Source organism: Coturnix japonica, chromosome 7 (assembly GCF_001577835.2).
Source record: "Coturnix japonica isolate 7356 chromosome 7, Coturnix japonica 2.1, whole genome shotgun sequence".
Taxonomy (NCBI): Eukaryota; Metazoa; Chordata; class Aves; order Galliformes; family Phasianidae; genus Coturnix; species Coturnix japonica.
This window is the reverse complement of record NC_029522.1, coordinates 31,224,381-31,251,179: the sequence shown is the minus strand read 5'-3', so window position 1 is coordinate 31,251,179 and position 26,799 is coordinate 31,224,381. Positions and strand designations below refer to the sequence as shown.

General features: G+C 41.0%; 1 protein-coding gene across 12 annotated transcripts in view; it reads left to right on the top strand.

The window, feature by feature from the left end:
* Positions 1 to 26,799, top strand: part of MBD5 (methyl-CpG binding domain protein 5) — a 120,247-nt gene that overhangs the window by 78,159 nt on the left and 15,289 nt on the right. For 4 of the 12 annotated variants that reach the window (XM_015869259.2, XM_015869255.2, XM_015869257.2 and 1 more), the window contains 6 exons: positions 3,247 to 3,925; positions 8,694 to 8,796; positions 9,211 to 9,391; positions 11,195 to 11,302; positions 12,573 to 14,711; positions 25,405 to 26,433. In XM_015869259.2, coding sequence (XP_015724745.1) covers positions 3,813 to 3,925; positions 8,694 to 8,796; positions 9,211 to 9,391; positions 11,195 to 11,302; positions 12,573 to 14,711; positions 25,405 to 26,433 — 3,673 coding nt within the window. In that variant the 5' untranslated portion in view covers positions 3,247 to 3,812. The remainder of the gene's footprint in view (positions 1 to 3,246; positions 3,926 to 8,693; positions 8,797 to 9,210; positions 9,392 to 11,194; positions 11,303 to 12,572; positions 14,712 to 25,404; positions 26,434 to 26,799) is intronic. The other 8 variants (XM_015869258.2, XM_015869256.2, XM_015869254.2 and 5 more) reach the window with 7 other exon arrangements.

Below are 26,799 nucleotides of genomic sequence, written 5' to 3'. Positions count from 1 at the left end.
GAAGTTAAGGGGAAATTTTTCATGGGGGGAGATATTTGAGGGATTGGATTGAGGAAACAATTTGGTGTCATTTTACATAGTTCTCCAGTGAAATATTTTTAAGCATATTATAATGAAAGTGGACTGCAAACAAATGTGAAAGGCATGTCTTGGCGCACAGAAAAAAGGATTAATTGATTTAGATGTGGAAAGTTGTGTTCCTCGTGGTAAGATAACATGAGTTGTCTGGAGTTATTATGAGATTACAGAGAAGAGGTATTTATTACACGGGTTGATGAAAATCAGCCCTTTGGGTAGAATGTCCAAAACATTTTGAATCTGCTCCAAAATCCAAATACTTTCTAAACCAATCTGAAGTACTTTGGTTAGAATACTTAGATACTGAAAAGCAAAATGGTGCGTCAGAGGAGACTGCTTTTCAGCAGTTGAGTTGGAAGACTCTGGTCTGGTCAGAAGCGTAAGGGGCTGAGTTGTCAAAGGGATGCTCTGATTGTCAGAGCGTGGCTGGCCACGCTGATCCCCGCTGGGATTATCATGGCTGTTTTCAGTGACAGGACTTTGCAAATCCCATAGAGCAGTTCCACTTCCCTCTGATTGTCCTCTTCTGCTGCAGCTTCTTGTCTTGGCTCTTAGCATGTGAGACGTTTTATAAATCCAGCCTGTGTCAGTGTGAGGGGGGAAAAAGAGCCAGACTCAGACTGTATTAAGTGAGTCTTAACCTCTTTTTCACTGCTATCTTCCTTAGCTCTGTTTTCTTTGTTTGACTGATAACCAGGTACGGGGAAAATGCAGAGGGTGCCTTTTTAAATCAGGCGTGGGGAGGATTAACTCTATTGCTGCCGATTTTTACAAGCGCAACGTGCACGTTCCTGTTCATCAGTGGTGAAAACACAGAGCTGACGGTGGTGACTGTGCTGAGAAATAGTGTTTTGTAGCTGAGAATTTGCTCTATCCAATAGTGTTATTGTGCTCCTTTTACCCGTTGCCATTTCCATGGAAATAAATAGGAGGCATTACTTTCAAAGCATGTTTGCTGCTTTATTGCCTGCAGTTTGTGGCAATCCATTCAGAGCTGTGAAGCCATTTCACTTCTATAGGTGTTTTCATATAAATGCATAAATCCATTCTCATTGCTCACTGGTGAGCTGTGTATTTGCACGGAGCTTCCAGACAGCCCTAGACGTCATTTCTACAAGTCATTGCACACAGGAGCACTGGTTTGTCCTCACAGAGCCCCAGCTGCATATGCACGTGGTAAATGGCAAGTTAGAAGGTCAGACCCTGTAATGTGAATAGCAGTGTTCTCTGTTTTCTCCTTAGGATGAGTGTGTTGTTTAAGCATTTTTGTACCTGGGGAAGAATGGATAATGCACAATTGTTCTGATTCAGTTTTATATTGCGCATTGCTCAAGTTTTTGTGTCAGTTTACAATTTTTAGCCTCTAGTATTTCTCAGGAAAAAGTAAAGCAAATAGTGAGTTCAGATGGAAGGTATACGGCTGAAGCAGCCATTGTATTCCAGTCCATTCTACTGAGTTAAAATGTTTGAGCATTCTCCCCACAAGAGGCAGCTGCATGAATTCTTCTGCTTCTTTCGGTACTGTTTCAAGCTATGTGCAGTACAGAAAAGTGGTTTATCTGATAAGTATTGTGGTGGCGATGGAATGGGATGTTAGCTAATGCGGGGCACTGCAGAACCAGTAGAAATATAAGGTTACTTCAAAGTGTCTCTTGCTGTTTGAGCAAAAAAGAAAGTGATGGCTTTTTTTCTCGTAATGGATCCAGTGTAATTGCCCTAAATAGCAACATGAGCCACAGTAAGACGGCGCAAAGAGATTAGCAACCCTGTCTGTGATATGTGCTTCCAGTATGTTATATACGTATTTTCTGAGCCCGATTTTACTGTATTATAGAAAGTTAATTCTCAATAGAAAAACAGGGCAATTATTTACCTATTTTAGCCTTTAATGAGACCTGTAACAGATCTGCCAAGACACCATTCAGCAATAATGCTGAAAGCTAAATTCTGCCTTGCTTTTGATGAAATGTCATCTGTTACCTTCTTAATCTTTAATCTTCAGATTTCAGCCCTTATCCAAGGGGTGTGTGCAGCTGGCTCCTTCCCAGTCCATATTGGTTTTGAAAACATTCTTCTTTTTTATTTAGCATTCTGAAATGTACATTTATAAGTAGCACATCTGAACGTACTGTGTCAGTGTGCTGAGACTAATATTGAGGACTGTCCGTCTCTGTAGCTTTCTTCTGCTGTTCCTGGTAAATGAAGATGTAATGTGTTGTTTGTTTGTACTGCTGTTGCAGAAATGTAGGATCCTTAATGGACTTAATGTTCCACTTCTATCTCAAAATGCCTCTTCTTACTAAAAATCTTTCAGATCTATAGTAACATGTACTATGTTTTTAAATGTTAGCGTAACACCGGTATTAGGAGTAGGGCAGAACTGACAATCAATTCCAAATAAAACCCATTAATGTCATTACTACAACAGTCATCAGTGCCATTTTCTTTTATGTTCTATCGATTTCTTATATGTACTATTTACTTTAAATATTCCATGTTTGTCTCACCTTAATAAATCTTCCAGTCTTGAAAGTGAAGTCAGATCTACTTGGAAAACTTCTTGAAGAACAGCACACTGTTTAATCCTGAAATACATTAATGAAAATCTTTTCCTACAGCATAATAACATGGGGGGAAATTATTATTTATGATACTCGGATTTTTTCATAGGAATACAGAGATCAACACAGAAGAACATGAAGATTCCAAAGCTAGATTTGGGTTAGGAAAATCGTAATTGCTGACTTTTTCCTGTTCATTATATAAGTGTTTGTTGGGTTGTTTTGTTGTTTTTTTTTCTAATGAAGTTGTTATTTTAATCTAATCTAAATGTAACATTTTTTCCATTCTTATTGATATTATCAATCCTAGAAGCAGATTCCTCTGCATTAAATTTGTTCCATTTTATAAACAGTTTTTAAAGGGCATTAATAGAGCTAGTCATCTGTTGATAATTTTTAATAGAAGCATATGTGGAACTCCTCTGTTAAATGATATATCCCTTAATTCACCCAGACTGTGCTTTAACTATTTAATAGAAGTTGCATTGTCTTGGCCTTTAAGATGTAGTTCAGTTGCATCCACATGTAATCATCCACATATAGTCATGAGTTACTGGACTGGACTTCAGGAAAGGGCTGATGTATTTTCTGTGTTTGTGTTTTTCAGGCTGTTTTGTTGGAGCCAGGAAGTCATGAAAGAAACTCAAGAAGAGAACTTGGATAATGAACGGAAGATAAAAAGAAAACAAAAAGAATGTGGCATATAAAGGGTATAATACCTGGAGGTATTAGATCTGAGTCATAACTTATAAAAATGAGACGAGCTTTCACAAAATACAAGTTATCTTAGTCATCAAGCTTGGAACCATGCTGTTGAACTAGAAATTCTCCTTTTCCCCATTCTCCTTTCTGACAGGTAACAAAGGATTGGTGAATGATGATTTTCCCAAGTTGGAAGCACTAATTTTTATCTATATAGTTCGTCCTTATGAATATATAAGGAGTTAAACATTGCATATTTAATGTGGATTATAATGGGAAACTGACTCATTAACAAAAATGGCCACTTTTAAGGACTTGGTTTCAAACTGAGCTGGAGCCTCCCAATGCACTTTGTACAATTTGGGGAAAGATGTGCTGAATGGCCTTCTTTGGGAGGCCATGATGACATGTAGTAAAAGGATATCATCTTACTGTTGATATCTTTGAAGACTCATAAACAGAAACAGAAAAATGAATGGTGGAAAGGAGTGTGACGGAGGGGACACGGAAGGAGGGCCACCAGCAGTGCAAGTTCCCGTTGGTTGGCAGCGACGGGTGGACCAAAGTGGAGTGCTCTATATCAGGTATGGTCATCTAAAGCGGTTGCTGTTTTTGTTTGCATTGTAGTTTTGCCAGAACGTGTGGTGGATTATTGACTTGGCTAATTCTTACACTCAGAGTTCAAGGGCTTAGACTTTTGAAAGTGCTGGATCGTTCATTCTGTTGATATTAACGGAGTCCACTTGAGTTGTGCTATTTGCATGCCTGTAGCACATACTCTGTTCATTACAAATCTAATATTTCTTGGTCTTGAAAATTTGATATCCTTACTATACATTTTGCTTTAGGCACGAATAGTTCTTTATTACTTATTATCATCATGTGGATTTTAAAGCTGAGCAGTAGCAGATTTAACCTTATTTAATACCTCTATTATTGGAGCCTTTTACAATGGAACTAGCCAGAGGATTTCTTAGGTCACACCAGAAACTGACGAGAAATTTCTCTCACTGCCTTTTCCTTACTCAGCACTGGCTTTTTATAAGACCATTTGCTGGTCATGTTCAAAGGAACAACCAGGCATTCAGACAATTCATGGCAGATAAGATAGAGTGGGACTTTCTTCTGCCAGCAACAGGCCTTCAGCTCAGTTTGGGTGGTGCCATGCAACTTTACCCTGACGTTCAGTGACTCTTCTTTGCTGTCTCTTCCGAGTTTACATTCCAGATCTCCACTGTATTTTGAGGTTTACTTATTCCCTTTCAAAAGGAAATTAAACAGTGTTGCTGTACTCAGTATCTGTAGAAAACATCAGTCCATCTTACAAACTATGAAGGTTCTTTGTACAACATCACTGACGTGCCTCAGCAGGGCTGACTTCTACAGGTTCCTCCCATTTCTAATGTAGGGGGAAAAAAATACAGGAATGCAAGCCTTAAAACCAAGGTTTACAATATTTTATTTATTTTCCCAGCTTATGGAATTTTTTTTTTTTATCCTGGAGCAGACTCAAAGAAATGTATTGAAATTACTATTAAATGAGTGTGTTCAGATAAACGTACTGCAAATTAAATCTTACTGGAAAAAGATCAAAGTTTGTTTTAACAAAATGTAGGTACGTCAGGTTTATATCATATTAATCTAAATGATTATCGGTTTGTTATTATCTTATACTTATTCCACTCTTCTCTGATTAAAATAACCTCTCGTACACCACATTTTATACATTAACAATATGAAATTCTTTAATGAGTCTCAGCATACTCCAGTTTCACACTAAACCACCATAAAAGATCAAATACATACCAGGATTTCTTGTTTATATTCTCAATTGGCAGAATCAAACAGAATCCATGTCACCAACACGCATGTCAAAGAGAAATCGCCTTCCCCTTGTAGTTCTCGTTATTGCTGTAATTTACTGGGCCTCTCTCAGTTAAAAATCAATGAAAAAGAGGAGTTGTTTGGTTCGGGGTGTTTTTTGTTGTGTGTTTTTTTCCTGTCATCATTGTATCCAGACGTCAGGACTTAAAATTCTTCAGTATTTTTGTATGTGTAATGAGCCCATCTGTATTTGAATTCTATTTTCTACAGCTGTAAGAAACAGGCCATAAGGCTCCTGGAGAAGTCTTAGGTGCTTAGAAACCAGTACATTTGTTTATAATCCTGACAGTTATTTGCTCTTCTGTCTTTTTTCATATGTTTTTTATTGCTGCTGTTTCTTAATATTTCTGTCCTGAATTGCCTTATGAGAAACACAGTTTTTATTCCAGTTGGTCCTGTTAATCAAGTTGACCAGTTGTCTTTGTCATTTTGGGGAAGCTGATATTATTTCTGCCCAAGATTTGTCCACGTACTTTCTTTTTCTTGAACCCAGTAGTTAGTTTACTAGTGTTCCTTTATAAGCCATTCTGATTCAGGGAAGTCTAGACGGTGTCTAGATGCTCATCCACACTCTTATTGGTGAAAGTCATGGAGTGATGGTTGGAAGGGGTGTCATCTAATCCAACATGGCATGTGAGCTGCACTCCATCAGGTCAGTTGCCGGTGTTGTTAGCAGCATCTTCAAGGATGAACTCTCCCTAAACTCTCTAGAGAAGCTGCTGTTGAGCCCTTGTAAAGGAACAGCCACCCTGAAAATATTCACTGCATTTACTGAAGGAAAGGAAGGCCAAACAATATTGACTCAAAAACTACCCAGAGGAAAATAAGTGTGTGTATTAAGAATAGATGATCCCAGTTGAAAAAGGACTCGTTGTAATTGTGCTTCTTTATAAAGCTTTCATGTTTTTTATCAGCTGTCAACAGTTGCTTTGAGTTAAATCTATTAATTAGTTCCTTATTACCAGGTGAAAGCTCTGCTTTCTTAGTAACTAACAGTGCTGCTTGGAGATAATCTCTTCTTCAGGTTGCTGTAAGCGAATAGTCATCAGTGGAATAAACTGAGAAGAGGTCTTTAATAGCAGGTAGACATTCCATAACTGTCAGCAGCTGATGCAAATATGTAATTTGTTCTCTTGTATTTCTTTGGAGTCTCAAAACCCCAGGATGTCTAGAGTGACAAAAAAACCTGCGTAGTTTCTTACAAAGGAAGCTGTAGATTATCATTTGCAGTGCAGAAGCGTGAGGAAATTTGTTCACACAAAAGGTGCTTTGCCATTACGTAGGTCTATGCAGTCCACAGCTGGTGTGCAGCAGCCATGATGTCTGGTATGAATCAGTTGGGCTGTTCTGTATATCAAGGTTTCATTGCACGTGCCTACTTGTTATGCCCAGAAGAAAAAAAGGGCCTTTTCTTAGTTCTGGTATTTCAGTAGACAAATAACTCTGCACATAAATGCAGCAGGTTATGGTGACTCCTGTAACACCACAGGTTCAGTGGGCTGCTCTGTGTGCTCCTGGTAAGCATGGGCTGTCCATAGCTCACTTTACATCCTGCTGTGGTCTGTGCAGTAGGTATATACCCTATGGGTCTGTTGTTTCCAGGCTCCACTATCTCCTTACACCTGTACCTGCATTTTCCAGGCAATTTGTGTACCAGTAAAGCTTAGTAAAAACTACTTTCTTCCAGAGACAAACAAAAAGAACTTTGATGACATAGCTTCACTCGGTTCTAAAGGATGCCCCAGGGGGCAGTGAGCATGGCCCCGAGCTGCCAGAGCTCAGGAACACCAACATCAGCCATAGGATATGTGTGGGGCTGTGTGGGGCCAGGGTTGGACTTGCTGGCCCTTGGGGGTTCCTTCCAACTTCAGATATTCTACAAAGCAAGCAGTAGCTGTGGCCTCTGGATAAGTTTGGCTGCTGTGCATCAGTGGTTGTGTTGTGTTGTGGCATTTTCACCTGAGTGTGTGATTCCAGGCCAAAGGAGCACTGATAAGCAAAATTTCATGAGATCTTAGTTCTTGCTGCTCAACAGGCCCTTTAACCACTGCACCTAAAGTGACATCCCAACTCCAGAGCCTGTTCCCACAGATGTCATTTGAAATGAGCTTCTTAAACGTCACTGAACTTGTGGTGTGTAGATGAGCTGGTAGAGAGCAGATGCCAGTCTGCAGTTCTGTGGGAAGCTGTGACACCCCCAGGTGAGGATCCTCCCCTGTGCATCACGGCTGCTCCGGTGTGCTTGATCAGATCAGGCCGCTCTGGCCTATAAATCATTTTTCTTCGTGCTTCTACCATTATTTTTAGATTGCTTTTACTTTATTTATCCTCAAATGTCAGTGCTATACATATTCAACCTAAGTGATTCTCTCCAAAATAACCATTTTTAGGGCAGATCTGGCAAGCGTGTTACTGAAACTGTTAACGTAACTTTAAATGTCATTTGCAGATGTTGCTTTATAGATGAGTGAGTTCTTGTTGTGCATAATCAGTTGTTTATACGTTCGGTTTCAAGTATGAAAGTTCATCATAGTTTGGAATTTTGACGCTTGGCTGTTTTCATCATCCAGACTCTTCCACTTAAGTTGTTTTGGTTAAAATAAGGGCTTTTAAGGAGCAGAGTTTCAGCCAGTCCTCACAGACCATTGTATTCTTTTCCTGATGAACAGTTTGGATGGCTGAGTAATGAAGAGCAATGTGAAAGTTAGAGGTTTCTGACATGAGAACTTGTTTCATCTTATGAATTAGTGATTTTGCCATAACGGAATTTCCAATGGCCTATTCTTGGATGTGGAGATAATGATTTTCTGGTTGGAGCTAAAGAAATCCAAGTGCAGTTCCACTCCCTGGACTGGCTTCTTGGTGCAACATTTCACACTTTCACTGGGAAAGCTGAAATTACAGCTGAATAAACTACACGGTGTGCAACTATCAAACCCAGCCACAAGACCTGTGTCACTATTCTCCCTTCTCTTCATGAGTTATCTCATACTTCACATACACGTTTGTGATGCTTTCTTTATAAATTACATTCCAGTCCTAGAAAGTAGAAGTGACTGTCATGCCTCAATGGAGCTGCAGGGATGGGATTTGAGGGCGGAGGTTTGTGGGGATTGCCCTCTGCCTGTGTGTTGTACTTTATGGGAGAGAAGGAATTTGCCTTAGAGTTGTTAGGCAATAGTTAAAGCTTTCAAGTACAATTGTAATATGAATAGTAAATATCAATGGTCTCCATTGTTTTCTTTGCACGTGTTTGTTCTGCCCTGGTAAAATCTTTCTTTAAAATGTTGCTTCTTTTTCACTGTTTTTGGTATCTTCTCATTTCTTGACTAAAAGCAAGAAATACTGTGAAACTAAATGTGAGACCTTAGGTTTGTATCAAATTCTGTCCATGTGAGCTGTTAGAATGGTGGATAGAAGTCATGACCTGTCCAATAGCTTGAATTTGTCATTTCTTTTTCTTTACAGTCCCAGTGGGTCTTTATTATCCTGCTTGGAGCAGGTGAAGACTTACTTGCTGACTGATGGAACCTGCAAATGTGGCCTAGAATGTCCTCTTGTTCTTCCCAAGGTAAAGAAATAATAATCTTTGATTTCTGCAACGTAATCCTTATCAGCTAACTATGCCAGCTGATGTGCTGTGCCATGACTTAAATTCTGTTCTCATCGAATATAGAATGCAAACCATTGAATGAATCTCCTCTCTGCCTTCTCCCTGCATGGAGACTCGATTTTCACTGGCAGCTTAACATCAACAGCAACATGTTAATGTGTGATATTCATACTTGGTAGCTTCAGCAGGAGTTGGTTTCTGGAGGGCTCCTAACCAGCTGCTGGGGTAGGTTCTGTATGTCAGAGCAAACGTATGCAGGTTTAGTGGGTACTGGGAAATGTAGTGTCCTTGATAACTCCAGAAAATGAAAAGCCCTTAATGTAGTAATAATCAAACAGTGATTATTTTAAATGTTGGAATTTTTACACTCAGGTCTTTAATTTTGATCCTGGAGCTGCAGTGAAGCAGAGAACTGCTGAAGATGTTAAAGCAGATGAAGATGTCACCAAACTATGCATACATAAAAGAAAAATTATTGCTGTGGCTACACTTCATAAAAGCATGGAAGCACCACATCCTTCACTAGTTCTAACTAGTCCTGGTGGTGGAACAAGTGAGTAACAGCATGCAAAATCATTTAGCCAACTAATCTTATATATATAATTACTGTACAGAAACACCCCCAAAAGCCTTATATATCTGTGATTGCAGTAGTAAACAGGCTCAAGTTAAAAATGGAAGTAGTAATTAGAGAGATGGAGGAAGATACAAAATGAATCTAAAAAGCAGGTCATCCCAGAATAAGAGCGTGATTTTCTTGGAAAAGATATCAGATTGTTCTACACAAAGAAAATACATTAGCTCTCATCTTTTGGAACCGTAGTAATATGTCTGATATTCTGTCACATGGGAAATTAGGGAAGCTGAATAAAGTGATTATAAAGGGATTAGAATGTGGCTAAGGACTTGGCTAAATGGGAAATTGTATTGCAAGGCAGAATATACAACTAAAAATCTCCACTGTAATTTCTCAAGGATTATTTTGGGAGACCAACCTGGATTAGCATTTTAATTATCCAGATCAGCAAAAGTCAAGTAATTTTGTTGATGGATGAAGCTGATGAATATTATTTGAAACAAAAGAAGATCAAAACATTATGGAAAATTGGAGGATCGTTGACACCTGGAGTGATAGAAAAGTTACAGCAACAAATCCTGTTAATTGTAAGGTTATTCACCTGGGGACTAGACCAAAAAAAAGCTATTAGCCCTAAATTATTGAGAAAGAATACCTCAATATACTGAGTGATCAAAGGTGCCTGTGAGCAGTACCAGATGGCAGTATGGTGCAGGTCAATGTGATTCTAAGACAGAGAGGTACAAACATCTTTCTGTGCTTGCTGCCTTCCTGTGCCTCTGTTCTTGCTAGAGGCACTCAAGTTTAAACAGGGCAGAGGCTCTTCTGTAAGCAAAGTGCAGAATCTGTTCTACAAAAGTCATCTGAAAGTGTTCAGTTTGCTTAGCCTCACAGAAATTGTGACTGAAAGGGGATACAATTGCTGTCAATAAAGGCATCAGGAGAATGACTACCAGAAAACAAAGCTACTTCAGCTAAGATACAAAGTTAGCACTGATAGAAATAGCTACAAAAACAGTCTGCATGGAAACCTAAACTGAAAGTTAGGTATTTTCTCTGGATTGCTAGAACAAGAAAAGATCTGAAGCAGCCTTACAAATCCAAGTAGTTAAAACAGAGGGGTACGCTTACTTTTAACACAGAGCTTTGGAAGGTTATGCTTAACATACTGTGATGCCCACAGCTTTAGGGAAACAACCCTTGGTAATTACCCTCTGCAGCCTGAATAAAAGCAAAAAATGTTATGGATATAGAAATAATACATTGCAAGCATGTAGGCAATATGAAGACATCAGTGACGTTCATAATAGTCGAGCGCCGTTGCCCTTTCAGATTATTTATGGTTTGAAATCTTGGTTTAAAGGATGTGTCTTTTAACGGAGGCTTGTTTTTACACCTAACAGTACAATTTCCCAAGTTGCTATGCATTTCCCTTACTATTTTTCTATTATAATCACCTATTTGTGGTATTTAAAATGCATTTACATTTAAAAAATAGAAAAGCAAAACGAAGGAGAGGAAAACAGATAAATATTTAAGACACGAATCTTATTTTTACCTTCCCTATTGATCAGAATTTTGCTCTCTAAAGGAAGAGGAAAATTTCCCACTAAATTGCTTTTGTAAACACAATACTGTTTCATTTACTCACGCTTTTGCCCATTTGTTTGGGTTCTTGTACGTATTTCATGTTGCAGTTCAGTCTTGAGATTTGTCCCTGGAATGGGACTTTGTTTATGTTTTGAGAAGGGTAACGTGTTTGTTTCTGTCATGATGTAGCTGGTTCAGCAAATAGGATGAAGGCAGGATTTTCAGTGCCATCTGTCTCCTATGGCCGGAGAGAAGGAAAGAAGGGAATTGAGTTCTTGTGTGTAGGAGAATTTAAAGGTACCTCTGAATTTGTTTGAACGTGAAATCTTCAGCTCACCACTCAAAGCTTACGTTTGCATATTTAGGGGCTGCATGCCAAGAATACAATCATTTTCCTTCACTGGGTTCCCACTGCAAACTGAATTACAAATCCCCAGAGCAGTAAAACTGGCAGAAAGTCCACCAGGCTCGGAGCTGCCTGTGAGGGTGTTCTTAAAGTAAAACACTGAAGAAATATTTGTTTATTAAACAGAACTGATGTTGATGGGCAGAAAAGGGAAGTGGTCTTTTGTGTGTTGGAAGGTCAGCTCTCAACACTGCAGTTTACAGTAATTTTGTCCTTATTGTAGGGGTTCAAATGCGTGCATATCCCCTAAGCCTTTATCCTGAAAACAAATATAAGAGATAGAGCCCATTCTTAAATTTAGTATGTGGATACCAAGGATATTTTTTTGAAAAAACTACTAGAAAAGCCTTAAATCAGTGAAATACTGCAAGATTCTGTATAATGCACTCACCTTTTTAGCAAAGCTGATCCTAAAAGCAGATTTACTCAGAGAACTGGAACTTGGTGCCCGCAGTGCCAGTGAGTGACACAGAGCAGCAAGTGTGCTGCACCCTGCCTTGATCAGCCACATCCTCTCAGATCTATGCAATTAAGTGTTCTGCTGGATGGAAATCAAAGTCAAAATAGTACAGCACATTTCCCCACTCATCTTTATCAGGCACAACTTGTGGGGCAGGGCTTTTTTTCCCTGTAGAGCAAGGAGAAATTAACCTAAACCCTTCATGGGCCTTGTTCCTCCTGTACTCAATAGATGGTGCCAGAGGTTCCTTTTCCCCATGATAGTGATAGACCGCTCCTCCTGCCAGCTCTTCCAGCTGGTGCTGTAGCTGAAGTGATGATGCTGGAGATTCAGGAGTAGAAAACTGGCGATGATGTTTAGGGAAAGGGGGGGAAATTTATATGTATTGATGTTTTGAAAGAACAGTGCTGAAATGCATTTTAATTGGGTAGCAAGTACACTTAAAACCTGAGAAACACAAGATCTAAAGTTGTCCATATCTATACAGGTTTTATATGTGAATTGGAGTTGTGGTTTGTTCATCTGTGCTCTGCAGTAGGGTAGTCTGCACCATTCCAGCAACAGTTTGGTGATTTAGATATTACTGTTTAAGCAAAAGTTTAGCCAAAAGGCTTTAATGAATGATTTCACACACAATATTCGTGTACTGAAATGTGTGACACCAGATTTCAAAATAGTAACTGTTGTGTTTTTAATATCAGGTGCAACTCCGGTAGTTCCTACTCGAGCAGCAACTCCAAGATCAATGAGGAATAAATCACATGAAGGAATTACAAATTCTGTGATGCCAGAATGTAAGACTCCTTTCAAGTTGATGATAGGGGCATCTAATGCCATGGGTAGGCTTTATGTGCAAGAAATGGCTGGAAGCCAGCAACAAGAACTTCATTCTGTCTATCCTAGGCAGAGATTGGGTAGTAATGAACTTGGACAGAAGTCTCCATATCGTGGCAGTCATGGTGGGATGCCCAGTCCAGCTTCATCAGGATCACAGATATATGGAGATGGTTCAATCTCTCCTAGGACTGACCCACTTGGAAGCCCTGATGTTTTCACAAGGAACAATCCCAGTTTTCATGGAGCACCCAACTCAAGTCCTATTCATATGAACAGGACACCTCTGTCTCCGCCATCAGTAATGCTTCATGGTTCTCCCATACAGTCATCCTGTGCAATGGCTGGAAGGACTAATATACCTCTTTCCCCAACCTTGACCACAAAAAGCCCTGTAATGAAAAAACCCATGTGTAATTTTTCAGCTGGTATGGAAATACCGCGAGCAATGTTTCACCATAAGCCACCCCAAGGTCCACCTCCACCTCCTCCACCGCCTTCTTGTGCTCTTCAGAAAAAGCCATTAACATCAGAAAAGGATCCGCTTGGCATACTTGACCCTATTCCTAGCAAACCAGTCAATCAGAATCCTGTTATCATTAACCCAACTACTTACCATTCAAATGTCCACTCTCAGGTACCCGTGATGAATGTAAGCATGCCTCCTGCTGTCGTCCCTTTGCCAAGTAATCTTCCTTTGCCAACCGTAAAACCCGGTCACATGAACCATGGAAGTCATGTTCAGAGAGTTCAGCATTCAGTTTCTACTTCCCTATCTCCTTCACCAGTGACATCCCCAGTTCATATGATGGGATCCGGGATTGGAAGGATAGAGGCTTCTCCCCAAAGATCACGTTCTTCTTCCACATCATCAGATCATGGAAATTTCCTGCTGCCTCCAGTAGGACCACAGTCATCCTGTACTGGTATTAAAGTTCCTCCCAGGTCCCCACGGTCGACAATAGGGTCGCCAAGACCGTCTATGCCATCTAGCCCCTCCACCAAGCACGATGGACTTAATCAATACAAGGACATCCCTAACCCATTAATTGCTGGAATGAGTAATGTATTAAATCCTCCAAACAATGCAGTTTTTTCTACTGCATCGGCTGGAAGTGGTTCTTTGAAGAGTCAGCCTGGTTTGCTGGGAATGCCTTTAAATCAGATATTGAACCAGCACAATGCTGCCTCTTTTCCAGCAAGTAGTTTACTCTCAGCAGCAGCCAAAGCACAGCTAGCAAATCAAAATAAACTTGCTGGTAACAACAATAACAGCAGTAGCAATTCTGGACCTGTTGCCAGCGGTGGCAACAACGAAGGACATAGCACTTTAAATACCATGTTCCCTCCTGCTGCCAATGTGCTTCTACCAACGACTGAAGGGCAAAGTGGTCGAGCAGCACTGAGAGATAAATTGATGTCTCAGCAAAAAGATCCTCTGAGAAAAAGAAAGCAGCCAACCACCACAGTGTTGAGTTTGCTGAGACAGTCTCAGTTGGAGAGTTCTGGAGTTTCCAAAGCTGGATCTGATTTAGTAAGAAAGCAAAGTCAAAGCTCTTTTCCCATCAGCTCTATGTCCCAGTTACTTCAGTCCATGAGTTGTCAAAGCTCTCACATGAGCAGCAATAGTACTACCAGCTGTGGGAGCTCAAGTACTGTTTTACCTTGCTCTGGTAACCAGATGCATTTTGCAGACACCAGTATGAACTCTGGCACTCTTCAGAACTCACTGGCACAGAGTTTACCGTTACGAGGGGAAGGTATGCACTGCCAGAACACAAACACTAACTTTGTCCATGGTACTAGCCCTGCCACCGCCAACCATCTTGCGGGTTTAATAAATCAGATGCAGGCTAGTGGGAACTGTGGGATGCTCAGTCAGTCAGGAATGGCTTTAGGAAATTCATTACATCCGAACCCACCTCAGTCAAGAATCCAGGCATCCTCCACTCCAGTGATACCAAACAGCATTGCTAGCAGCTGTAATCAAACAAGTCCTGAAGCAGGTATGTTTCCTTTTAAAAGGATACCCCTATGTATGACTGTTTGGAAATATATGGTGACTGTTTTTAAGTGGGTTCCTTTTACTTATCTACTTTCTGAATTTGAGTTTACCAGCCTGAAAAGTATGCCTGTTTCATGCTCATATCCACATACTCAAAAATAAAACAAATAAGGAAAAAAACAGTGGTAGATTAAAATGTATCTCCCTTTTCCTAAACAAAATCATCTTGACCTCCTTCCTGTTCTGACTCTTCCCAACTTCCATGCACCCTTCACAAATAAAATCCATGCACGTTTGTACACACCTAGACTTCACTTCTTGTCTCTTGCCCAAATAAATTTTTCTGCATCATGCTGAGCTACTTCAACCCTGGAAGGCTGCAGCTCACCTGGTAGTTGGTGTCTGGGCTGTACTAGTGTTACTTAGTCCTTGCGTTAAATAGCTGAGTGTTGTCGGAGATTGGAGCAGATATAGAAATATAAAAGTTTTCTAAATAACCTTTTTTTGGAGGCAGAAAGGAAGCTGCCAAGTCTGAGTTTGCCTTTGTCATGGTAATTTTGCTATGCTGGTAATTAAATGGTTGAATAAATTGTATGTGCAGTTGGAAGAGTGTAGCAAGATTTCCTGATTTATTCATCAGCAAAGACTTTGAGAGGAAGCAGGTCTGCCACTGTTACCAACTTCATCCTCTTTAATGGTGAGAGGGAGACAGCTCAGAAATGTTGATTTTTGTTTAACTATTATTGACTGAACAAAGCATGAATTTTTGAAGGATGGTTCTATGTTAATTTCTCAAGCAGGGAAGAAAAACTATTTGATACTTCAGTATTTCAGCTTGCTTAACTGTCAGAGTGTGGGTTTGATGCAGTCACAGCTAAACTACCTCAGGTCAAATGAAAGTGACGGTAAGCATGCAAGCTGTCTGTCTCATTAACCCAAGAAAGCCTGATGTGTATTCTGGTCTTCCTCTAAGAGATCCACTTATTCTTTAAAATACAGAATGGAATGAAATATATAAACATTACTTTTAAAACCATGCTAATTACGGTTTCTGATGACTTCGGAGGGTTTCTCTCCATTCCTGGGGAAATAAGGCATTTTTTCCATAGCTTTATCAGTGGTTTGTGTTGGAAGCAAGTAACCATTAATCCTTGCATGGCTGTTTTGCCTTGTCATGCTGACAAAGAAGATTTCCTTGTGTGTTGTCTGTTCTGAGGCTTTGTACTCCTGCAAATGGAACAGAGGTCTCAATTTGCCCTGGAAGTTCTGTGTCCCATTCAACATACCAGAAACTCCCTTTTCCAAGAACTCTTTGGGTTTCCACCTCTTTGATGGTCAGTAGGAATCAGCAGTTGGGTTTTCCTGCACTGTCACTGTCCACGCAGCTGAAGAAAGCTGTGAAGTGGCTGCAACGTTGGGCTGCGTTGCCTTACAGAGAACAGAAGACACTGTTTATGTGAGATAAGAGCCTGTGTGCCAGCAGTTACCATCGAGATGCTGAGCAGTAGTGATTTGTTTCCTGGGAAAGGATTGTAATAGTTCAAGGTTGGAAAACACCTGTAGGATCATCTAGTCCAACCATCTGCTTACCACCAGTATTGCCCACTACCGTGTTCCTTAGTACCACCTTTCTTGAGCACCTCCAGGGATGGTGAGCAGTAATAAATAGATAACTCCATGTGTGAACTTCAGATTTACCTGAAACCTTTCAAACAGCCAAACTTACATCAGAAAAGGACGGTATTTCTAATACCTTGGGGAGAACTGTTAGATTTCTAGCAGTATAATTATAAGGGCTTAAATTGACGCTTCTTTTCTTATTCATAAAGTAAATGGCAACCCTGCTTAGGTAAAGGCTGCAGTTCTGTTTCTCACTGCTGACCGGTTTGGTTTCCTTATTTTTGATGCCCGGGAAATACACACAACCTGCAATTGTGTATGTGTTGTTATTGGTATCTGTGATGGATAGAAACCTGGAAAGCTGCCTTCTTTTTAAGGGTGAAATTTCAGAAGCTGGTGCCTTTGCGTTATTCCCAGAGGCAGTGCCCTGAAACTGCACAGCCCTTCATCCAGCATCCTGCCTGAGTCATCACAGAGGTGCATGGCTGCAGCATTAGATCTGAATCCATAGCAAGTGAAAATCCAGATAAGGCATTTTGCTGTATTTGCAGCAGAATGGAAGTGTTCTTGCCTTGAAATGAGCATGAAATGTTGAGAATTTTGGATTGATATTAACCTTTAAAAATAAAAGTTTGTTTCCAGACTGCATTCAGTTACACAGAAAGAGACAGAAATGGCAAGAGGTGCATCGTGAGTTATTGTATATGGAATGTAGCAGGCTGATAATTGTGGTGTTTGGAGTTGAGCAGTGTCAAACATGCAGAAGGAGCCATGCGTACAAGCTGAGTTTAGCTGTGCACAGTGTCATCAGGAAATTCATACATTCATCTTTTGAGTTTGTGCGTTGTTTTTTTGCTTTGTCTCTCTGTGTTTTAATTGCTGAATCTGTTTTCTGTTTCTGTGCCAGTTTTCAGAGTAGCTTCTAATCAGTTAATGGTTCCTGAGAGAAAATACTGAGAATCACCACAATTAAATGGCTGATGATTGCCCAAGCTTTTAGTTAGACTTTAATCACATGGACCAATTTTTACTATTCTGCCTTTTGTCAGCTTCTTCCAGAGGTAATACCCAGAGCTTCCAGCTTTCGGTATGAGTGTGACTGAATTAAAAATGAATAGGCATAAAAATCAACGTTTTTATTTACACAGTGCTAAGATTTTTTTTTACTCTCCCAATTTTGCACCCTTAGAAACCTATTACACTTGTTTTTATTGACAACTACAGCATCGCTTCTATAGTATTTAGGTTGCAAGCGTTTTCTTTTAGAACACTAGTCTCAGGTGAGGAGCATCAAACCATGTGGATATTCACAGCTATTCATTCTGGAAGAAGACACCTTTGTCTGCCAAGAGATGGGGTTCTGGACTCACCACTGATGAGTGGTGTTAGTACTTCTGTTAATGTCTGACGATTCATTGTGAATCAAGCCTAGAGACTTCAGATGCAAACTGAAGGTAGTATCCAATTTGCTAATTTGGCAGCTTTACGGATTTATTCGTTAAGCCACTTTGCCTCCCAGAAGCAATCTTTGTCTTTGTCTTTGTCTGGGTTTTTTTGTAAGAAGGGCTGCTGCATCCCCATGTCATAGATCTTATTGTAGAGTCTGCTTCATTTATTATCTTCTTGCTGTTCGTCCAGGAGTTCAGTGGGTAGGAAATCTCTGTGCAAAGAGTTTGAATGTTTAGCATTGCAAATCCTGCTAAGGACAGCACTTGTATAAAGGGATGCAGGAAAACAAGAGAAACAATATTGGGTAGTAAAAGCTACGTGTGGCTGATAAGGGAGCGAACCGGAGCTAATGGGAATAAAGATAATCAGGAAATATCAGGAACAGGAGAAACTTCCAGAAGTTTATCTGTGACAATTAAAGGACAGGTTTGGCAAAAAATATACATATATTTCTATACTATTATCCCTTCCTCAGATGCAGAATAGTAAAATTTTAGTGGTGAAATTTGCAGAACAGGAAATAGATGCAATTAATTGAAAAGCAGCACACAAGACTGATGCCAATCAGTTTGAGCTTCTATCCCACTCAAACAGAATTTATTTTAATGCAGTCAAGTCTGGTGTAATATAATTGGGAATGGAACATTGCCTTGGAAAACAGTGACTCAAAGATTTAATAGACTTAATGCAAGCTGTCAGATCAGTGATGTTGCAAAACAAAAAGAAGAAAAGAGAAGCAGGGTAGGTCCATGGATGCATAAAAGAGAAATGTCCATGGAACTTGGGGTGCTCCAGGGGCTGTGCATAGCTTGAGGAAACCAGAGCTTGGCTGGTTTCCTGCAGCCAGGCTCAGCCCATGCCAAGAGCAGGTCAGCAGCTCAGGGAGTCCAGCTGGGTGGTTTTCCAGCTGTTGGGAATGCCCTGCCATCTGCTTTTCTTAAAAATACGGGCATAGGAATTGTATCACTTGCTTTAGGTATTAGGTATATATTTAGGTATTCATACTTGGGCAATATCTGGAAGGGTGGAGAGCTGTGTTGGTTAGGTGAGGGTGATGGTTGGACCCTGTGATGTTGATGGGCTTTTCTAGGTTGGATGATTCTGTGGCTCTCTGGTTTTTACTTCATTGGCAGGTGTTCCATGACAGCATCCAATGGCAGAATGCTGGTAAATTCAACATTGAAGAAATAAATGTCTTCCTTTTTTGAGGCTACTGACCACTGAAATGAGCTTGCAGAGGCCATATTGAGCATACCAGCTCAGGCCAAGTGAAATTTCACAACCGAGGTTCTTTCTGAACATTAATGGTAGTTGTGTCAGACCTTTCTATCTGTTCAGCTCAAGCCTTCCCTCTTACTGCCCTCCCTTCTGAACATAGGAAATCTCAGAGAAGTGTACTGCTTTCATACTGACTGCTCAGAATGTTTGTTAACTGTTACAGTAGTTCTCATCTTCTCTCATCCAGATAGAACCAGAACTTGTGAAGGATTCTTTTCTGCCATGCTAACAGTTGGCTAGAGCTGCTCAGAGTGAAGCTGTCAGGGATCATCTTCCCTTGGCAGGATCAGAAATCATCTTGTTGATCATCAGATCATCATTCAAAGAAAAAAAATGCCTTCAAATCAAACCAGCATTCATTTTTTTTATTCTTCATTGGCATGGGTTGTGATCTCCAGGATGCATCCCAGTTCTGTACCATTTGTAATGTATTGTGCCCACTTTTTGCCTGTACTGCAAAGCTAAGCCTCCCGAGGGGTGAATTGCATTAGTCAAACTGCAGGATTTGTCCTTAATCTATGGGAAAAATACCAATCGTTGTAAAACACATAGAATATGCCATTTTGTATATCTGTAGGGTGTTAGGTTCTAAAGTAGCCTAATACGATGGCCTGTGGATTTGCTCCCTTACTTTTATATATCACTGAAATACAGAAACAGAACTTTTCAACTTAAGATTTAGAAGGGTGGCTGGCTGGCGTCCTTTATGGGGCTTGTTATGTCTGAGAAAAGTTTCTTTTTAAGCTGAAATAACCCCTAGACAGGATGCCAGACAGCTACTCTTCTAATTATAAAGCCAATTGAATTGTTCTATTGATTTTGGGTTTGGGTGTTTATATAAGCATGTAGAGAGACTTTCCTTGGGGGCAGGGGTGAAGCAGGAAAGTATCATTACAAGGAATTGCTGTTGTTTGAAATCTGGCATGGTTTTTCAACATTCTGCCCTATGTTCTTGCATTGTCGTCTTGGGGGTGGGGGGGAAAGTGACTATTTTCCTCTTCAAATAAGAACTGTAAAGAAAATCTTCTATATGAGGAATCAGATTTCTACGTATGAAAATGTGTGGTATGTCAAGTCTGCTTCCTACCCTGCCATTGAAATTTATTTGCTTTTTTAACTCTGGAGAGAGGTCTTACACTCAAAACCACTCTCATTCTCTGAGTGGAAAAGAGTTACTGGCTTAATAGGCATCGGTGATCGTATTAGGTAAACCGTAATTGTTAACAAGGGATTGTTATAGCATTGACATGAACGTACGTCCTGCTGTGAGATTCACCGTAGAGAAAGAATGTGGAAGTGGAATAAACATCCAATTTTCTGGATGTTTATCATTAGCAAATGCGAACAAATGGGAAAAACTTAGGAAAAACTCAGTTCACGCTCTGTTTAATTAACTCATTTGTTTAGTAAAGGGAGCTGAAATTGAGTAAACCTCCAATTCTAGGAGAAATAGAAAAAGGGAATTGAGTATTTAATCTGTATGTGCACCAGTTATGTTGGGCTGACTTTGTTTTGGCAAATGAAGACCAGAAGGGCTGGCTTCTCCAGGCTTTGTATCCTCTTCCTATACCTGAGATGAGCACCTTCACATTAGCACTACCTCCCTCATCTTCCTCTTGGCACATAGGAATAGTTTTCCCCAAGTCATTTTAAAAGCAGCACTGATGATAGAAGAGGAGAAGTCATAACACACAAGGGCAGTAAAAGAACCAAGACTGAAATTGATTGAAGCACTGAAGATACCTAATTTTAAGCATTTATGTCGTCCTAGAAACTGCGTTGGGCATTCTGCCCTTCTCCAAAATGGGGCCAACATTTCAGCTGTGAGATGTGTATGTTCATACAGCATTGTGGCACTGGCAGTCGCAGTAACATGCTCGGTCACTGCAGTGATAGCACGGTCCTACAGCTGGGAGCAGAAGAGCGCAGTCTTGTCCCTTGTGCATGAGAGGAGGTCGGGCTCTGCCTGCTCCTGCTGGCCTGGGAAGAGCAGTCCATTTATCGGCCTGGCGTTCGTTGTTTCTGTTGTCCCAAGGGAGCAGACAATCTTGGTAAGGAAGACAACATCGATGGTTTGTGGTTAAGTGCAGAGCTATGGCTTCTTTGGAATTGAAAGCACCAGGATGGATGTGATAGCAGATAAATATCTTAAATGCTTTCCATTCTAAAGGAATACAGGGAATATAATTACAAGAATGTATAGCTGTAGGTTCTGAGTGTATGGGTAAGCGATGGGATATGGAGTTAAAGCAGGAAGATGTCTCCAGTTTTAAAGGGAAATGAGATCACATTGCTTCACAGAATGACCCGGGTTGGAAGGGACCTCAAGGATCATATAGTTCCAATTGCTTCCATTAGTGATGATCGTTCTGTGAAAGTTAAACCTCCTAAAACTGCCTAATTTAAAAATATTGCCACTTAATGCCCACCGTGTGCTCGTGTCTCTAGGCTGACAGTAGTCCTCTCTTCCTATTGATGTAGCTTCAGGAGACCTGGCACATGGCTGGGTGGCTCTGAGGACACCCCTGAAACCTGCCATGCAGCTCTTAGTGCTGTTCAAATCTTAAATCTTAGCACTGTGTAAAAAGCAGGATTCCCAGCAAGGCAGACCTCTGACTGCACTGTTCCATCCCTACAGCAGCACACACAGATGTGTTTGTGTGGTGAAACAACGCTGATACATAAACGATAAATATCTTCTAATGTCTTTAACTGGGCAGGGAGTGAGTCTTCTCAGTGCTAATTGATTTCGTTACGTGCTGCATCTGCTTGAGAATAGCTCTCAAATAATACTTGGGAGAAGAAATAAGGAGGGAAGATGAAATCCACGTAGGAAAATCAACTGGCTTTCAAAGGAAAATGAAACAAAAACATACGCAAATGAACTACTGTAGCCACAAAGGGATAGTTTTAAAAATGTATAACTTATTCAATTTCAAATTAATTTATTCCCAAAGCACTTGTTTGAACTTCTAGGAGAAGAGTGGATATATATTTGCTTCATCTCTCTGGATATTTCTTCCTGGTGCATTACAAAGACAGTCCCTTTCTCTTAACCACAGGCAGAAGTTCTGCAGGCATCTGTGTCTGCAAGAGGTGAAAGCCTGAAGTCAGCCTGGGTTTTTATGGCTTTTAGTGCAACTCTTCCATCTTTGTTTCATTCTGTATTTACTCTTAAGAACTTCTGATTAGCAAGGACTCCTGTTTCTGAGCTGACATTTATTGTGCCCCGAGTATCTAGGATTCAGAATACTGTATTTTTGGGAAACCTTTAGCTCTGGACTCTCATTCACGTTTCTCATCTGAAAACTGTCACTGGAATGTGGGTACAGCACTGAGGCAGCATTTCATGTTGGTGCTCTGGGTTCTGTTCTCTGCTGGAGTTCTGTGTTGCGGTCACCTTTTCTTCTGTCTGTCCTAAAGGGAATGGAAGCAGTCAGGATTATTACAGCCCTGGTTTCCCAGCAGCTTTGCTCATATGCAAAGGGGCTTTTTTTGGCTGACATCTATGTCTGGTCTTCACTGTCAGCCTTCCCTCTTTGAAACTCCCAGCAAATACTGCGTCTATATAGCCTACGTATCACAGTGGATGAGAGTCAGACCTCAAAGGACAGCTGAGTCAATTCTGTATTGCAGTTGCGACTGCCCAGTCGAAAGGGCAGACTTATTAGGACTTTGCTTCTCTCGTGCTGGCAGTACTTTCCACAGGCACTTTGATGAGGTACGTGGCTTTTTTCCTTGCTGCTTAGCTGACCCGTTCACACCTTCACTTGCGGTGTGAGCCATTGCTTTTTTCTCCTTGTGAGCCAAACAGAGCTGCTCATGTTCATCCTGGGCCTTGGAGAGTCTGTGGTTAACTGGGTCCCTGACCTTGGTCCTCCCAAGGAAGATGCTCCTTCTTGCTGCAGTGCTGTAAATCACAATTATGGAAGCTATCGGTCTTTTGGAAGGGGAAAAAATAACTCAGATGTTGTCTTTTGGTTTGGGGCCAGACATTGAGGAGCTGCCCAGCCACTCTGGGCTTTAATGAGGATGGGGAGGCATGTATCCCTTCGTTGACATGTTGGCTCAGAGGAGATGGTGTTTTGGAGGAGATCCAGAAACTCTCTCCTGGTGCTTCAGCCCATGTGTGTGGATAGACCTTCCCCACAAAGCAGTTCTAAATATTGCTTTAGCTGCTGCCCAGTGCAGAATTCCTGGTACCAACTGGGAGCCTTCCTGCCTGTCGGGGTGTCTGTCTGCCTGGTACGTTCACAGCAGCTGTAGCAAGCAGTGACTCTCTCTTGTTTTCTTCTTCTTGTCCCCCCCTTAGCTACCCAACTTCTCAAGTCTGGGCTGCAGTACACACACATCCCTCTCTTTTGCACAGCATCCATCGAGATTTATTTTTCAGTAGCGATCAATTGCCTAATTAACCTGGAGAAAGGACAGGTGTTGCTCTGAACCTCTCAGATTAGATATCCAGAAGCTCTGTGTGGGATGGAAAGTAAACCAGTGCACAACAGAATCCTAAAGCAACAGTTGTCTGAGTCTGAGCTTTGCTGTCTTGCAGATGATTGTGTGAGAAATAAGGATTAGGTCCATTTGAAAATACCAGGATTAGGTTTGATACTTGTGAGAGCACTACATATAGAAGAGTTTCTGCATGCCTGAATTAAAAAATCTATCCGTGTGCTGCTCAGTGCGTGGTGTGGCTGTTAGTGGGGAGGGAAGCCTTTCTCATCTGCTGAGCAAAAACCTTGTTTGTGTGCCTGTCCCTGCTGGGAGGTAAAGGGTTCCCCACAGAAATGCAGCCTGGAACAGTGCCGTGCATTAGGAAGACAAATATATCTGACTGTTGCTGTCCCTGAGGCTAAACTGGAGGCACCCTGTGCTTGCATGGGGAAGGCCATGTGAAGATACTCAGGTGGTGTTACTTTGTAAGGTAGATCACAGCTGGAGGAAGTACTGGATTGGAAGATAAACAACAACAAAACAAAAAACAACACAAAGGCAAACAAACAAACCCACCCTTTTTTTTGTAAGCAGTGTTTTGTCCATAGCCTTGTCTTCTCCGAGGAGCAGCATCTGTCAGTTGATGTGTAGTGCTGTCATCCCCGGGCTGTACTGGTCTGCCACAAACTGCCCGCAGAGCTTGGGAGTCTTGGAAGAGTCTTTTCACCAATGAAACAAAAAGAAATTGGTTTTAGCCACAGAGATCTTAAAGTTTTTTTTTATATAACTTCTCTAAAATGCATTTTACAATGGTTTGGAGATTAGTGCTATTGGAAATACTCAATTTGGAGTCTTGGGATTTGCCTCACTGAATTGGAGTAACCAGATTGTGGCTGCATTAAAAATAAATGCACGTGCATGCTGAGATCTGGCATTTACCAGATCTTGGCTGAAGGCAGTATCTCCATTCCTGCCTCATCTGCAGTTTTAAATGCACAGCCACAAGCGGGACTCCAATGGGATACATGCTTTCAGTGCATGGCTTGTTTTGTTATCATCAAGTGCTTTTCTATTCCGAGTTCCAAGCAGCCACCCAGAGAAATGTGCTTGTCACAAAGCTGGTTTCATTGCTTTGTTCACATGTTTCTCCTCACAGCAGAATAGGAATCTTGTGCTTTATGGTTACAGTTTCTGCTTCCTTCGTCTTTTGCTAATTCACTATCTAATTTCTGTATGGAAGAATCATAGTTGTACCTGCAAGAGAGCATATGGACTTCCTTCACATGCGTTCAGTACAATGCCTCATGAACTGTGTTAATTTTGCACCTTTTTGAGTAGTTGGTATCTTACGTCACTTTTTGTGACATTTTGTAATATAATCTCCATACGTGTTTTTAGTGTTGGTTCTCCAATGAATTGCAATGGGAATAAAGTCGAAGGGTGTGGTTCAAAGTAATTTCACATGCTTTAATTCTCTCAAAAGAGCAAAAGTTTCACAGCTGCACTTTGGTCGGTTACTTTTCACTGAACATCATTCATGTCTCACCTTAATACTTCATCCTAGTAGTTAATTGATTATTGGTCCATTATGACGTAGGTAGTTACGATTGCTTTGAGTTTTACACTAGTCAACATATATATGAATGAAATCCTCTTAAATCCCCATTCAAAGACTTGTAGGAGAAGTACGAGCGTGTTAAAGAGTTTCTGATGAGATGTGCGCAGCCAGTAGTACGTGAAGTAATCGATGGCAGATTTCTTTGTATTTTAAGTTTTGGTGCTCAAAACATTTTCTTTCCTGTGCATGGGTATCAAACATTGCTGTTTTGGATTGACCTAGTTACTTTATGACTCGGACAACTGTCTCCCAGCAGACAGCATACTAGTAATATTCCTGTTCTTTTGCATTGCAGGAGGTTCAGGACCATCATCATCAATAGCCATAGCTGGCACCAGCCAACCCGCCATCACAAAGACAACATCTGTTCTTCAAGATGGTGTTATAGTCACTACTGCAGCTGGAAACCCTCTTCAGAGCCAGCTGCCCATTGGGGGTGATTTCCCTTTCGCTGGCCACGAACACTCGCTTCATTTCCCGCAGAACAGCTCTTCAAACAACAATCTTCCACCTTCTTTGAATCAAAACCTCCTCAGTTCTCTACCTATCTCTTTGCCAGTGAATCAGCAACATCTCCTAAGCCAGAATCTATTAAATATACTGCAGCCTTCAGCAGGAGAAGGCAAGTCTGAGGTCAACCTCAACCCTTTAGGTTTTCTCAACCCGAATGTAAATGCTGCTTTAGCTTTTCTCTCCAGTGACGTGGATGGGCAGGTATTACAGCCTGTTCATTTTCAGCTTCTAGCAACCCTCCTCCAGAACCAAGCCCAAGCAGCTGCCATGCTTCCCCTACCATCTTTCAATCTGACCATCTCAGATTTGTTGCAACAGCAAAATAACCCTTTGCCCTCAGTAACACAGATGACAGCCCCACCTGACCATTTGCCAAGCAATCAGTCAGAAAGCAACAGGGTTGAGACCCTTTTAAGCAACCCCTTGGGGAACCCTTTACCAAGCTTTTCAGGCACTGATACTACTTCTAACCCCCTGCTCCTCCCAGCTGTCTCTGGGGCCTCAGCATTAATGGCCTTGAATCCCCAGCTGGTGGGAGGTGTCCTGAACTCTGCATCGGGCAACACCGCTAATCATCCAGAGGTTTCCATAGCCACCTCCTCCCAAGCAACCACTACCACAACCACTACATCATCAGCAGTGGCAGCACTGTCTGTCTCTACCCTGGGTGGTGGGACAGCAGTGGTGTCAATGGCAGAAACATTGCTGAACATATCTAATAATGCTGGGAATACATCTGGTCCAGCTAAACTCAACAGTAACTCTGTGGTGCCACAGCTACTTAACCCTCTACTGGGGACAGGTCTGCTTGGTAAGTTCAATTTCTTCACAGATATAAAAGGAAAAGAAAAGAGGGGTGGGGTGGGGGAATTTCTGATTCTAGTTTCTATTTCTAAAGGTGACACTTTATCATACTTTTTTGTAAAGCTTTTGTATGTTACAGCTTGTTTATAACTGCTCCTGTACGGCATTTGAACGACATTCTGATTTTATTCAGTAATATTTAATACGGGTTTTGGAAATTATTTTATATTCTATTCTTAATTCTGATGCCACCTAGACTGACTGTATACACCTTACAGTTCTCTGCGCAATTGGACTTGGTTCATTTTTCAAGTCTTAAAGCACAGGTGCATCTCTGGGATGCAGTGCTTCATTTCAAGTGCGTGTGGCATCA